The 16,210-nt window shown below is 39.7% G+C and overlaps 1 protein-coding gene across 1 annotated transcript in view; it reads left to right on the plus strand.

Annotated features, from left to right (window-relative positions):
• LOC127643296 (DNA mismatch repair protein Msh3-like) overlaps window positions 1–16,210 on the plus strand; it is an 81,581-nt gene that overhangs the window by 17,522 nt on the left and 47,849 nt on the right. Inside the window, exons 9-12 of the mRNA XM_052125975.1 lie at window positions 4,645–4,775; window positions 8,905–9,013; window positions 10,601–10,685; window positions 12,847–12,956. Coding sequence (XP_051981935.1) covers window positions 4,645–4,775; window positions 8,905–9,013; window positions 10,601–10,685; window positions 12,847–12,956 — 435 coding nt within the window. The remainder of the gene's footprint in view (window positions 1–4,644; window positions 4,776–8,904; window positions 9,014–10,600; window positions 10,686–12,846; window positions 12,957–16,210) is intronic.

Raw genomic sequence — 16,210 nt, forward strand, 5'->3', positions numbered from 1 at the left:
CGACATTTTTGGCATTTTAGCGATAATGTGCGTTTCCATCTGATTTATTTTGATGCGCTAAAACTTTTTTTGCAACAACTCCTTGGATGGAAACATAGTTAATGTTATCCCTATGCTTAGCATGCTAATTAGTTAGCATGCCAACCAAGGCTTTTGTTTGTGCACTCTAAACTTGTCATGTCTCTTTGGCATTGTTTGGCTATGCTAACTGAGTGGCCTAGTGGTTAAAGCATTAGACGAGGCTCAGAGGTTGTGAGTTTGAGTCCAGCAAGTTATGTTTTAATGTCTTTGTCAAGCCTTGTGGCAATATTTTTCTTTATTTTGGTTCTCAGTTGCTCGTTCTCAAATTCATCATTCTCTCACTTTCTTGCTTTCTTATTATGTCTCTCTTCAGTGTCGCTGTTTTACATTTATGCATTTGGCAGACGCTTTTATCCAAAGCGACTTACAGTGCACTTATTACAGGGACAATACCCTGGAGCAACCTGGATTAAGTGTCTTGCTCAAGGACACAATGGTGGTGGCTGTGGGGATCGAACCAGTGACCTTCTGATTACCAGTTATGTGCTTTAGTCCACTACGCCACCACCACTCCATGTCAGGCTTCAGTTTTAGAACTTCCTGTCCCTCTAATTTAATTGTCTTTTTGTCTTTATAGGTTTTTTGCCTTTATAGGTTTTTTGCTTTAATTGTCCTTTTCTTTCTAGCTGTCACAGCTCTCCTTTCCCTGTTTATGAGTATCATGCTCTCTATGTCCTTTTCGTTTTGTCATATCTCTAGCTGCTTCTTGTCATATTTTGCTACCCTGTGTTTTTATAAGCAGACATGTCAGGCTTCATATTCCCTTAGTGTCCTTCTCCTCCATTGCCCTGTGGCTGTTTTGCCATTACCAACCGGTATTGTACACCTGTGACTAGAAAATATGGGGGAAAAAAGAAGGGTAGAGCAGAATTACAGTATCTATCAAAGTGTTGATAGGCTAAAGCTTCTGAGCTATCCACCTGACAAAATCACTGTGTAGGCATTTATGTCCACATACAAGCTTTAAAGGGCACTCTTGTTAGACGGCTTAAACTCAAGACTTGTTAAAGTGTCTGAACTATGCAGGTTTGCAATAAATGATGGTGGTAATGCTGCAATAAATGATGGTGGTAATGCTCCATTCTATCAAGTGTATGTTTGCTTTTGATTGCTATGGACAAGTTGAGGATGTAGGATCAAAATCTGCAGCCAGTTAAAGGGATGGTTAACGCAAAAATGTAAATTGGTGAACTGTGCCTTTTTTTAAAAAAAAAAAAAAAAAAAAAGGATTTTCCCATTTCTGTATTACTATGAGGATGGAAGAGCCAGATAAATTGCAGACCAATTTATGATGATCGTCATATTTTTTTTTCATATGTTGCTTTATATTTTGAATGGCAGTACAGACTGCTGTAGTATGTCTGGTATACTGAGTTCAACTGTTAACCATGTGCTCTGCCCTTCAGTTCAGGAGTGTTATAGCACAGGAAGGCCCATAGCAACCGTTGCTGAGTGGTTGCCATCCTGTAGGTTAATGAAACCCTCCGGGGAATTGCAGGTGCTGTGTTGAAGGTGCCACTGCCGTCAGTTTATCCCAGTGTGTGCTGGTTACTTGAAATGGATTCTGATTCTCTGTAATACTGATTAAATAATATAGAACTATTCTTTCTTCGTAAACAAAACAATCAGACTTCATCACAAAAGTTTGAACATGATTTGCTTCTTTGAATAACTCTTCCTCCTGATAAATTATTTTTAAATGATATTAGATAATGAGGCTACTCTAGTGAGGGTCACAAGTGGACCTTAAATTAGTTAAAGGAATGTTTGGTATTCAGTAGTCAATCTCTGTTGATTGCATCTGTGGTATGCCTTCAATTGCCACAGAAAATAGCATTTTTTTATGACGTTTTATGACCTCATTAATTGAACTAGTAAAAAACTAGTTACAGTACCTAAGACACTTTCTCTTATACATAAATACACATTTTTACTTAAAATTAAATCTTAATTTTTTATAGAAAATAAGTGGACAAGCTATGCAGCACACTGCAAAAATAATTTTCTTACCGTATGTTTTAGTCTTATTTCCCATTAAAAATATCGAAAGATTCATAATACAAGATACATTTTCTTGAGAAGCAGAATAAATATATATATATATATATATATATATATATATTCAGTTGAAGTCAGAAGTTTACATACACTTTAGCCAAATAAATTTTAACTCAGTTTTTCACAATTCCTGACATTTAATTGTAGAAAACATTCCCTGTCTTAGGTCAGTTAGGATCACCGCTTTATTTAAGAATGTGAAATATTGGGGTCTGGGTAGCGCAACGAGTACTGATGCTGACTACCACCCCTGGAGTTGCGAGTTCGAATCCAGAGTATGCTGAGTGACTCTAGCTAGGTCTCCTAAGCAACCAAATTGGCCTGGTTGCTCTCGGTGGGGTGCATGGATTATGTGCATGGAGAATAGCATTGACGGTCTCAGACGTTGAGGCAACTGAGATTCGTCTTGAGGCGAGTCACTACGCCACCACGAGAACTTGGAGCACGTTGGGAATTGGGCATTCCAAATTGGGGAGAAAATATATAATAATAAAAAAGAATATGAGAATAATAGTAGAGAGAATTATTTATTTTATCTTTTATTTATTTCATCACATTCCCAGTGGGTCAGAGGTTTACATACATTTTGTTAGTATTTGGTAGCATTGCCTTTATATTGTTTAACTTGGGTCAAATGTATTGGGTAGCCTTCCACAAGCTTCTCACAATATGTTGCTGGAATTTTGGCCCATTCCTCCAGACAGAACTGGCATAACAGTCTGGTTTGTAGGCCCCCTTCTCGCACACAGTTCTGCCCACAAATTTTCAGATTGAGTTCAGGGCTTTGTGATGGCCACTCCAATATATTGAGTTCTTGTCCTTAAGTCATTTTCCCACAACTTTAGAGGTATGCTTGGGGTCATTGTGCATTTGGAAGACCCATTTGCGACTGAGCTTTAACTTCATGACTAATGTCTTGGGATGTTGCTTCAATATATCCACATATTTTCCTTCCTCATGATGCCATCTATTTTGTGCACCAGTCCCTCCTGCAGCAAAGCACCCCAACAACATGATGCTGCCACCCACATGCTTCACGGTTGTAATGGTGATCTTCACAAATCTCACCCTTTTTCCTCCAAACATAACAATGGTCATTATGGCCAAACAGTTAACTTTTTGTTTCATCAAGATCTTTGCTCCCATGTGGTTTTGGAGCAGTGACTTCTTCCTTGCTCAACAGCATTTTAGATTATGTCAATATAGGGCTTGTTTTACTGTGGATATAGATACTTGTCTACCTGCTTCATATTATAAGGTAGTATGTCTGTGTAGTGTATGTTGCTGTCTTCACATCATGCTCTCTTAAGATGTATTGCCCTCAAAAAGAGTTTCTTTGTGACTGAAATAGATGATTAGAAATCATGTTTGCATAGTTGTGGTTTGTGGAAGCAGGGTCCCACAGGCACAATGCTGATTTTAATGAATTATTATTATTCTTTTTTTATTGCACTGTTGGGGAAAATGAAGCTGGCTTACACTTGCTCAGGCCACATATTTTAATTGGTTGCCCCAGCAACAGCACTGAGATACAAAGCAAAGCTGCGTCCTTGAGATCTCTGTGGTGCTGAATTGTGAGGATGCAAAAGTGAATGGACTGATGGTGCGTGCCTGTGTGTGTGTTTGTGTGTGCGTGAGACTAATATGCATACGATATCCACTGAGAAAAACACAAGTGATGTTGAAGGATGACACACAAAAAGCAGAATTCAAGAATTCAAGTTTCTAAGAATGATTTCTCTTTGTAACATGAATGTTAGGCAAAGTATTTAGTGTGCAAATTTCATGAAAATGCAATGTCCAGGTTGCATTTCATCCAAAAATCAAAAGTAATGAAGTTTGAAGCATAAAGTATAAAGCATAATGAAAGTGGGCTTTATTCTTTTGTGATTGTTTTCGTGACAATTATACACCTTTCCACCCCCTGAATTTTAATCACTCTAATGTCCCTGGACACAATTTTATTTTTCCCCCCAATCGTGATTCTTATTTCTTTAATACGGTATTTCTTCTGTATGCGGATAAGCCTAACTGTGCTTATTGTTAATGAAAATAATGGCACAACACAAAGTATCTTTATAGTAATAAAATAATATTTCTAACAAAATATACATTCTTATTTCTGTTTTTTTTGTGTGTGAAATAATGACCCAAAATAAAGATGATTGATTTATCATCATTAACTAATAATGTACACAAACATTTACCTTTTACCTAAGTTTTGGATCACATACCCCTGGGAAAGAAATCTTCTTTAAGATCATTGGTTCGATCTTAACTTAGTAAACTTAATTTTCTCCTTTTTGTGTTGCGTTTGCCTTGGCATAGATATTGTTTGACCCAAGCCATATACCATAGTTTGTTTGAAGGCACATAGTTTGTTTGAAGGCACATTTTATGCATGGTTTATGCATTTAAGCAAAAAAAGTTTCCACGAACAGCACCTTTAACTATTACTCATTACCTGTTGTTCCATGTGTACCTCCTCTTTGTTTCTTCACTCAGTGTCCAAGCAGATGACCGAATTCGCATTGAGAAACGTGAAAGTGCTCTCTTTGAATACCCGACTGCAATGAGAGTTATCAAAGACTTCTACAAAGACACTACTCATTCAACACTGGGAAACCATGAAAAGGGTAAACACTTTATGTTCTGTCTATATCACTCTGTGCGTTTGTGTATGTCAGCTGTCTGTTTGATGTTTGACCTCCAGTCCTCACAAATCAATGGCTGGTCTTTTGGATAAGAGTTATTTGCCCAAACTGATGTGAGGCTGGTGTGTGTAATTGAAAAATCTTTACCTGTTGGCAAAAGGATGGCAGATCAATGCCTGCTGTCCTTTAGGCTGGACACGTGTAGGATGAGGGGTGCTGACTTTCACTGTCAAGACTGAGACTAAATCACCTCTCTGTGTTGTTGTTCAGGATCCAAACGACAGCCTTCCTCACCATCAGCCATTCTGTCATGCTGCTTGTTTGGTTTCTCACTGCTTGCTGTCACTTTTATTAGAACACATTGACAAAAAGCTAGTGATATAACAATATTGTGACCAGGCAATTAATCGGTCAGTATTTTGTCTCTTTTTTTTCTTTTTTTTTAGATTATCCATAGCTATGCCCGCTTGTTCATTTAAAGGTGGATTCCAGGTTCAATACAAGTTAAGCTCAGTTTGCAGCATTTGTGACAATGTTTATTACTACAATAAATCATTTATACTCGTCCCTCCTTTTGGATAAAGCAAAGGAGGGACAAATTGAAATACATTTTTGTGGTATTTAACATTATGCCACAACTGCTGTCAATTGAGCTTAACTTGTTTTGAAGAAATTAGCTTGGTCGTGGGGCATCTGATGTATTTGAGCAGAATTTTAGAAAGACTTAAAATCTTTAATATCGACACTCACTGGGTGAGTGATTTATCCAGACATGAACCAGAAACCGGAGCATAAAAAAATTATGCTAAAACCGGAGGTTTGTCTAGGTGGCATGTAACATGCAAAGGCACTCTTACAGTAACTACTATTGCTCATACCTAGAGTTGGGGATTTGAACAAATAAGTATTAAACTTTGGTGCATAACTTGTGCCACTGAGTTTGTGCTACAGTTAGTTGAGGGGATGTTTCTAAGCAGGAGTGTACTGACTGGCACATGTTCAGGGTGCTGCAACATATGGCGACTCTACCAACTTGGAGGAATACACAGCATCAGTGATCAGCTACATCAGCAAGTGCATTGATGATGTCACTTTCTCCAAGACAATCACCACACGCTCCAACCAGCCGTGGATGACTGCGGAGGTGCGTGTGCTGTTGAGGACCCGAGACTCCACCTTCAGGGCAGTCGACAAGGCAGCCCTAAGAACATCGAGGGCCAAATTGTCCCGGGCCATAAGAGAGGCAAAGCGTGCACACGCACAGAATCCACAGTCACTTCCAGGACAGTGGCGACATGTGGTGCATGTGGCAGGGTATCCAGGCCATCACCAACTACAGGACAACATCAGTTGCCTGTGACAAAGATGCCTCCCTTCCAGATGCGCTGAACGACTTCTACGCTCTTCTACGTTTGAGGTGCAGAATGATGTGGTGGCGAGGAAGACCACCCCTCCTCCCAACGACCAGGTGCTCTGTGTTACCACAGCCGATGTGAGAAACTCTACGTAGACTCAACCCACGGAAGGCTGCTGGACCAGACAACATTCCTGGCAGAGTGCTCAGAGGATGTGCAGACCAGCTGGCAGATGTTCTTACCGACATCTTCAACGTCTCTCTGAGTAGCGACGTCGTTCCAACGTGCTTCAAGGCCACCACCATCGTCCCAAAGCCAAAGAAGTCTTCAGTGTCCTGCCTCAATGACTACCGTCCCGTCGCACCCACGCCTATCATCATGAAGTGCTTCGAGAGGCTCGTCATGAGGCACGTTAAGACCCAGCTGCCCCCCTCACTAGACCCTCTGCAGTTTGCGTAACATCACAAATGTTCAACAGACGACGCCATCGCCACAACCCTCCATCTGGCCCTCACCCACCTAGATAAAAAGGACTCATACGTTCGAATGCTGTTTATAGACTTCAGCTCAGCATTCAACACAATCATTCCTCAGCACCTGATTGGAAGCTGAACCTGCTGGGCCTGGACACCTCCCTCTACAACTGGATCCTGGACTTCCTGACTGGGAGACCTCAGTCAGTCTGGATCAGGAACAGCATATCCACCTCCACCACACTGAGCTCTGGGGCCCCCCAGGGCTGTGTGCTCAGTCCACTGCTGTTCACTCTGCTGACTCATGACTGCGCAGCAATGCACAGCTCGAACCACATCATTAAGTTCGCCGATGACACGACCGTGGTGGGTCTCATCAGCAAGAATGACGAGTCCGCATACAGAGAGCAGGTGCAGCGGCTAACGGACTGGTGTAGAGCCAACAACCTGTCTCTTAATGTCGACAAAACAAAATAGATAGTTGTTGACTTAGGAGAGCACATAGTGAACACTCTCCGCAGAACATCGACGGCTCCTCTGTGGAGATCGTCAAGAGCACCAAATTCCTTGGTGTTCACCTGGCGGAGAACCTCACCTGATCCCTCAACACCAGCTCTATTACCAAGAAAGCCCAGCAGCGTCTCTACTTTCTTCGAAGGCTGAGGAAAGCACATCTCCCATCTCCCACCCCCCATCCTCACTACATTCTATAGAGGGACTATTGAGAGCATCCTGAGCAGCTGCATCACTGCCTGGTTCGGGACTTGCACCGTTGAGGACAGCTGAGAAGATCATAGGGGTCTCTCTTCCCTCCATCAAAGACATTTACATAAATCGCTGCATCCACAAAGCAACCAGCATTGTGGATGAACCCACACACCCCTCACACAAACTCTTCACCCTCCTGCCTTCTGGTATTCAGGCCCTCACTGCCAGACTGTGTAACAGCTTCTTCCCCCAAGCCATCAGACTCCTCAATACTCAGGGACTGGACTGACACACACACACAACACACACACACACACACACACACACACACACACACCTGTACACCATCCAACTTTTGCTCATGTCCAGAGTTGCACTTTAAATCATTGTCACTTTATATCTGGCTGCTACCTTAATAACTGCTACCTCATTAACTGCTATGTCCATAGAACACTTTCATAGTATGTTATGTTTACATTTAAGAAAGTGTCATCTTTTTGCACGACTCATTTTACAAATGTGTACTGGTCGGCACTGCACTGTCTCTCACTGTGCCTATTGTCCTGTTCCTTTTTAGTAATTTATTGTACTGTCCCGTACTTTTTGCACACGTTTGCATGTGCACTTTTTGTAGAAATTTAATTTAGTCTGTGTGTTATGTGTTTGTCCTATGTTGATTTATGTAGCACCATGGTCCTGGAGGAACGTTGTCTCGTTTCGCTGTGTACTGTACTAACTGTATATGGTTGAACGACAATAAGAACTAAAAACAAAATGTTTCTTTCGAAAAGGTAATGGGTTAGAAAGAAAGAAAATACAGTTGATAAATTTCTTTTTTTAAATTACGGTACTCCGTGCTAAGGGTGGGTGATATTCCAGTTGCAGTGTTTCCAGATCTCACAAGAGAAACAAGGCACCTGTTTCTCAAACAAGCTCAAAATGAGGGAATCACCTAATATAATACAAAATTAATTATTAGATTTTTTTTCCTATTTGGGGGCATTTTCAGGATAGAAATCATAACAAGCATAGTATACAGTAGCCTATATAAAGTAACGTCTTTTAAAAAAAAAAATATTCTTTATATTAAATATATATCAAGAAATATATATATATAAAAAATAATAATATATATATATATATATATATATATATATATATATATATATATATATATTTATTTATTTATTTGTATGTGTAATGTGATCTAAAAAAACACATGCAATGAAGGAGGGTCCCACGTCATATAGGGTCCAGAATATCATAGAAACTTAGCATCCACAAAACAATGCTCTAAAAAAAACACCCAGAACCCTTTAGAAAACTCGTACAGTAACAACATCCTGGCCACCACCTACAATATCCTAGCATTGTTTTGCACAAGCAAGCACTATCACATGTTTTTTTAGAAAGATTTTTTTAATTCTGTGATGGCTAATAATTATGCTGTAACCATTCCACATGCTAGAACCCCAGTACTATAATGCCACATGTAGTACCTGCAACTATCAGTACAGTAAGTACAGTTTTATAATACAATAAATGTTTACATCATTTGTTTTCATCTCTAAATAGGTTCCTACTCTCTCTGTATGGACCTGGAGAGCCCGATTATCTGCTGTCTTGGTCCGGTGATTGAGTATCTGACTGAGTTTAAGTTGGAAAAGATTTTGCTGTGTTCCAGGTATCTTATTGGCATTATTGCTTCCAAAAAGTGATTTCCCTTTGAATGTTTTCCTTTTGGTGGTTAGCAGAAAATCCCAAAAGTGGCTATGGATCTTTTCTTGACGGTGGTTTTCTGCTCAATGTAGTCTAAGACCTGTTTCACACATACTGCATTTGCTATGACATGCACACTTAGAGCTTTTACACTAACTGTTTTTCTGCTGAGTAACAGAGCTTCGCTCTGTACACGTGATTTCTGGTTTACTAGATTGAGTGTTTCCTTTAGTAATGGCCATAAATAATAAAATGATGATCGGGAGTGGGCTGTTAAAAATTATAAAAAACTTGATCTTCATAAAATGTAGATTACATGAGGAAGGGGTCACATTTACATAGTAATTAATCTACACTAAGTGGAAACCAAACTCCAAGGTGTAGCTATAAACTTCTGAAAGGAATATATTGTTGATCACCAATAATTACAATTCTGTCATCATTTCCTCACCCCCATGTCATTTTAAACCTGCAGGACGTTCTTTCTTATGCATAACTCAAAAGGAAAAAAAAAATATTAATAGCATGGTCTGTCTTCTCACTACCATGAAAGATGATAGTTATTCACTTTAAAGAATTAAAAAAAGCACCCTTAAGTGTCAAAAATATTTCATGCATCATGTCTTCGGTAAGCATACAATAGTTTTTGGCAAGGTGCAACATGAAATTGTTATTTTTTTTACTGTAAAGAAGATAAAATGGGTTTTGATCGACATGAGACAAATAATGACAGAATTTTGGGTAAACTGTTTACCTTAATGAGATTTACTGAATATAAAACACTGTGCGCCTGTCACTGCTTGTTTAACTCATACAGACATCTTTTTCAAATGAAAGCCTACTGTACATTGCAGAAGATTGTGTTGGTAAATAGGTTTACATTGCATTTTCTACATGTTTTCTGCTGAGTTCTGTTAGTGACATGAGACAAAAATAATCGCTTTGTGTCTGCAAATGCTGTATGTGTGAAACAGGCCTAAGGATAACTAAATTAATATATGGATAATAACATGGCAAACTCAACACATTGAAATAACCATAATGTGTTCACTGTGATTTTCTACTCTGAATGAGTCAGTGTGTTGCAGCTACATTTTTCTCTCTCATTGGCTTTTGCTTCAAGCACATTGAAGAATCCAGTGACTTAGTGTGAACCTATTAGTGCTCTGGCAAACAAATTTTCCACACCTAAATAGACACATTTCACACCTACTTCCATCAGGCACATACACATAGGTATTAACAAGAGCACTTACTTATTCAAGTATGGTGAAGCCACGGGAAGCAGAGCTGAATGTGAATCACTATGGTTGCACAGAGTATCACCCCTGATGTGTGAATGTTCTGAAACATCCTGTAATTAAGGGCTGATTAAACTCATTCTTTAAAGAAAAATAATAGGCCTTGACCTCACAGACTTTTCTAAAGGACTATAATTAACATGTATCTTGGGTGGAAACAGGGCCTCGCTGCCTAATAGATTGTCATGACCGTTTATTGTAGTTGGTCTCATTGGTACAGCAGGAAAACACTTTAGATGTGTTTTATGCAGCTCATTCAGAAGACTTTCGAGTGATGCAGACCATATGGTGCTCAATGCTACAACCATGAAGAACCTGGAGATCCTGTGTAACCAGGTGAGTCTTTTACACAAACTGAGGAAAACATAGATGATGGAAAAATATACCAAAACATTAGCCCTTTTTCAGGGTACCTACGGGTCCTTAAAATGTCTTAAATGTACATTTTAAAATGTAAGGCCATAGAAAGTCTAAAATATCTTAAATAAATTACAAGAAGGCTTACATTTTGGGGCCTGAATAGAGGACACGCTTAAAACAGCAGAATCTGCGTGATCAAAAGTAACAGTTAGTCTCTAGTGTGGCCACCAGCTGCATTAAGTACCGCAGTGCATCTCCTCCTCATGGACTGCACCAGATTTGCCAGTTCTTGCTGTGAGATGTTACCCCACTCTTCCACCAAGGCACTTGCAAGTTCCCGGACATTTCTGGGGGAATGGACCTAGCCCCCGCTGATCCAACAGGTCCCAGACGTGCTCAATGGGATTGAGATTTGACATTCCATGTCTTGCTGGAAATCACGCACAGAACGAGCAGTATGGCTGGTGGCATTGTCATGCTGGAGGGTCATGTCAGTATAAGCCTGCAGGAAGGGTTCCACATGAGGGAGGATGAGGTCTTCCCTGTAATGCACAGCATTGAGATTGCCTGCAATGACAACAAGCTCAGTCTGATGATGCTGTGACGCACTGCTCCAGACCATGACGGACCCTCCACCTCCAAATCGATCCTGCTCCAGAGTACAGGCCTCGGTGTAACGCTCCATTCTTTCGACAATAAACACGTGTCCGACCATCACCCCTAGTGAGCCAAAACCATGACTTGTCAGTGAAGAGCCTTACAACAGGCCTACGTGCCCTCAGTCCAGCCTGTCTCGGCCTATTGCGGACAGTTTGATCACTGATGGAGGGATTGTGCATTCCTGGTCTAACTCGGACATTTGTTGTTGCCATCCTGTACCTGTCCCGCAGGTGTGATATTCAGATGTACCGATCTTGTGCAGGCGTTGTTACATGTGGTCTGCCACTGTAAGGATGATCGGCTGTCCTTCCTGTCTCCCTGTAGTGCTGTCTTAAGTGTCTCGCAGTACGGACATTGCAATTTATTCACCTGGCCACATCTGCAGTCCTCATGCCTCCAAGCAGCATGCCTAAGGCATGTTCATGCAGATGAACGGGGACCCTGGGCATCTTTCTTTTGGTGTTTTTAAGAGTCAGTAGAAAGATCTCTTTAGTGTCCTAAGCTGTTAGAGTCTTGACGACCGTTCCACAATGCATTTTTATTTATTCTTTATGGTTCATTCAACAAGCTGGAAAACATTGTTTAAACCCTTTACAATAAAGATCTGTTAAGTTATTTGGATTTTTACAAAATTATCTTTAAAATACAATGTCCTGAAAATGGATGTTTATTTTTTTGCTGAGTTTATTAGGGAGTTTCAGTCACCAGTCTCTTCGTTGAATAAAAAAACAATGCAGTGACGATGAATGATGACTGAGGCTAAACGTTTTGTTTAACATCTCCTTTTTTGTTCCACAGCAGAGAAAAATTCATACAGACTCAAGTTGAGCAGTGATGACAGACATTTTATTTTAAATTGATCTACCCTTTAACTACCTGTTAAAGTATTTGTTAAAGGTATTTGTCAAGAAAAAATATATAAATGTTATTCAGCACATGCTAGACCTTATTCACAGCAGTGCCATATTTAAATTTGATGAGAATGTCAACAAGGCTGTGAGGGATAGACGTACAGTCTCTTCGATTAGATGTATTGTAGTTTAAAGCGTTTTTGGATCTTTCTGCAGACAAAACATTGAATAAAATATATTTTCAAGAACACTCTTAAACGTACGGCAACTGAAAAGCATGCATACAAATGTTTTTTGGTTTTAGTTAACTATGAGATAACGGGCAGTTGTAAAATACAGGGTGTATTGTGTCAAGCAAAATACACAGTATCATACATACACTGTGTATCAAACCTTACACATTTTTCTTACCTTTTTTTATGTCAGTCGGTTTTGGAGACCTGAGAAGGTGTTTAAGATCAGTTAAGTTGCAGTTTTTACAATTATGGCCATCTCAGAATTTAAAGGCAGATGTTGTTATTATTATTAGGTATAAACAGGGCCTTTGTGACTTTGAGCAAGTGATTTATCTATTATCAAGGATGTTGGTTCTGATTTAGTGATGGCTTTCTTTTCATTGCTGTCAGACAACAGGTTCTGTGAAGGGAAGTTTGCTCTGGGTTCTGGACCACACTCGGACTCCATTTGGGAAGAGACTGTTAAGAAAGTGGGTGAGCCAGCCCCTGAAGTCTGTCACGTGAGTCTCAGACATTATTTAACTACAATAGGACTAATAATGCTAAGCACTCTCATCAATACTGATATATGTAAAATGACTAGAGAGGGAGATGGTCCTTCACACGGACGGTTAGAATCACACACACACACACACCATTTCCACTACATCACCACAAATAACATTAAGAGATAGGTCTAGGTTAATCCAAATACTGCCATTTGTTGCAAATGGAAGAACTTTGCACTTCCTTTTTTTTCATTGCTGGGATTATAATCCCATTACTACTGGATTGTGCAATCCCTACACCGATTATGAGAAAACACTGCAGTACTTTTGGACATGTATAAACCTCCAGAAATGCATGTTTTTACTTGCAATTCATTTTATTTTTTTACTTTCCATATTGGTTTTGTTGACCAAGAATTAAATTGCTTAAAAATAATGCCATCTTGCAATGCTTATAAAGGTTGTGAGGGATTGTTTGACTCCACCTGTGACGTAATGCATGCTTGCATAGATCCGATTATGTTTTTACAGAATAAATATATTTGATTCCATGTAACAACAATTTCATTTTAAATCCACATATTTTCCTACCAAACCTCTTAACAGACATGTTGGGGAACATTTTGAATTGAGGCACAGAATATCATGTCATTAAATGTAAATCTCTATGAAATCCTGGTAAAAGGAGTGGACCGTGCAGTCAGACCAGAACACAGATGATGCAATATCCTCTGTGTATTGCCTGATATACATGGGATGATCTAGGACTGTTTTTACCTGACTGATAAATTTCACATTTTTAAATGCATAAACATTTAAAACCATGCATCTCAAAAGATGCAACAAGCTATCAGTGAAGACATAGTACATATACTTATAGTGCTAGATGTTTATAAAACCGGCACAAAGTAAAGCATATTTATTTTGCAACATAAAATGTATTTGGTGCCATTTTTTTTGTCCAATGCAATGTTTTGTATGGTTTGTGTCAGGGTTCAATATTAACTTTTTGCCACACGTTCCAGTGGTGGGTGAATAGAGAAAATGTATTGACCAAAAATATGTACTGGCCATTAAACTGTATTTTGCATAAAAAAAAAATTATATATATTTTTTGCTTCACTCTATGACAAAGGAGCTATTTTGTAGGTTTGTTTTCCCCGTGTACAACATGAGCCTGTCTTCGTTTCTCAGTGAATCTGGACCTGTACAGCCGTGGCCAAAAGTAATGGCAGTGACATAAATTTTGTGTTTTGCAAAGTTTGCTGCTTCAGAATTTGTAGATTCTTTTTTCACATTTTTCTATGGTACACTGGAAAACAATGATAAGCATTGCATGAGTTTTAAAGGCTTTTATTGGCAAAAACATTAAATATATGCAAAGAGTCAATATTTACAGTGTTGACCCTTGTTATTCATAACCTAAACCAGTGGTTCTCAACCGGTGGGGCGCGGACACTCTCCCGGGGGGGGGCGCGAGTAGGCTACGATGGAAGGGAAAAAAAACTGGAAAAAAAATTTGTTTGGGCACATTTTTTTATCACTAAAGTACTGTCATAAAAAGTTATAGTTTTGTATATACATAACTCCTGAATAAAAATTAAAATGTGTTTGGACTGATTTAAAAAAAAAAAGTTTTGAACAAATTTGATTGGTTTGTCGATAGTGAGCGCAAATGCAGGTGATAAGCATAAGTGGTTTCATTAAGCGAGTCATTGGGTCGTTCATTCAAACGATTCGTTCAAACGGCCGATTCATCAAGAATGAGACAGATGTTTGTGAATGAGTCATTGAATCTTTGACTCAACCGATTCGTTCACAACACTGAAATCATTCAAAACACGATTGAGTATTGCTGTGAGATGCGCTATGCTAAATAAATAACAATACATTGTTGTAACAGCAATATCTCCAAGTTTTGTTTTTCACTGTAAAAATGTCATGATTTGCCAATGCAAAGAGAGTGCCGCCACCTTTTCCCCCCACTTCAAGCACTGATTATAACACAAACAAATCATCCTCCTGGCGGCTTTTTTTTTTGTCAAAAGCGACAAATCCAGCGACTTTTACTGGTGTTTTTGGAGACTTTTGTGGTGTTTGGAGACTCGAAAGCACGAATCACTCTGCAGTTAGGCCTACTGTGCTCAACGAACAGCGGGTGCTGCCGTGAGCCCCTCTCCTGTCCAAAAGCACTCACAGGCGGTCAGTCTCTCAGTAGCCTCGCGCAGCAGTCAGAAAAGAGAGGAGACACACACCCCTCCGCGTCCAGGCTGCAAATGAATCGCGCATGGCCGCCGTCGTTCCCACCCTGGCTTACAGAGCGGGGTATAAATGTAAATGTTCACTCACTCTCATACAAAAATAAATCACTGCATTTAAATTGACTCACGACATAGCTTTCCATTCACTCTAGTCTAGTCTCTTGCCAAGTTCGCTTGTGCCAGCTCTCGCTACTCTTATCAATCTCGATTTACATAGGCCTTTACTACAAAACCCCAACATTCTTTTTAAAGACTAAACCCACAAACATTCTTTTTTAAGATTAGATCAAATCTCAGCCCTAGCCAGTATTTTTTTTTTAACTGCTAGGCAGTAGCTACACTTAGCTAAAACTACCCACACGACTAAGACACACACACACACACACACACTGACAAGGACTACAATCGTTAAGTATTAAAATCTGAATTGTCTGCAAAATAATTATTTTGTTCGTTTAATTAAAGATTGTGCCTAAGTCCCGACTGATTAGCCCCTGATACGTCTCTCAACATACACCACACACACAGTTACATATTGCCTAAACTTTATTGAAAACACATCAAAATGGCGAAATTTCTTGTGAGGACCAACAAGCCAACCGACGCACCACCAGCTGCAATAAAGCTTCGAAGGTACGATGAAGCATACCTGCAATTTGGGTTTACAGTCACGGCTGATCTGAGACCTCAGTGTGTCGTGTGTGCCGAGGTGCTGGCAAACGACAGTATGAAGCCCTGCAAATTAAAAAGGCACCTCGAAACAAAGCATGCTGGCATTAAAAATAAACCAGCTGAATATTTTAAAAGAAAGCTTGATGGCCTCCATCAGCAACAGCAACCATTTCAGTGCACAGCACTGTGTCTAAACAGTGTTTGGAGGCATCGTATGTAGTGGCCAAAAGGATCGGTAAACTGGGTAAACCGCATACAATTGCCGAGACTCTCATTTTGCCGGCAGCGCAAGACATGTGCAGAATAATGATAGGCTGATAGTGCAGCAGCCAA

This window comes from Xyrauchen texanus, chromosome 4 (assembly GCF_025860055.1).
Source record: "Xyrauchen texanus isolate HMW12.3.18 chromosome 4, RBS_HiC_50CHRs, whole genome shotgun sequence".
Classification (NCBI taxonomy): Eukaryota; Metazoa; Chordata; class Actinopteri; order Cypriniformes; family Catostomidae; genus Xyrauchen; species Xyrauchen texanus.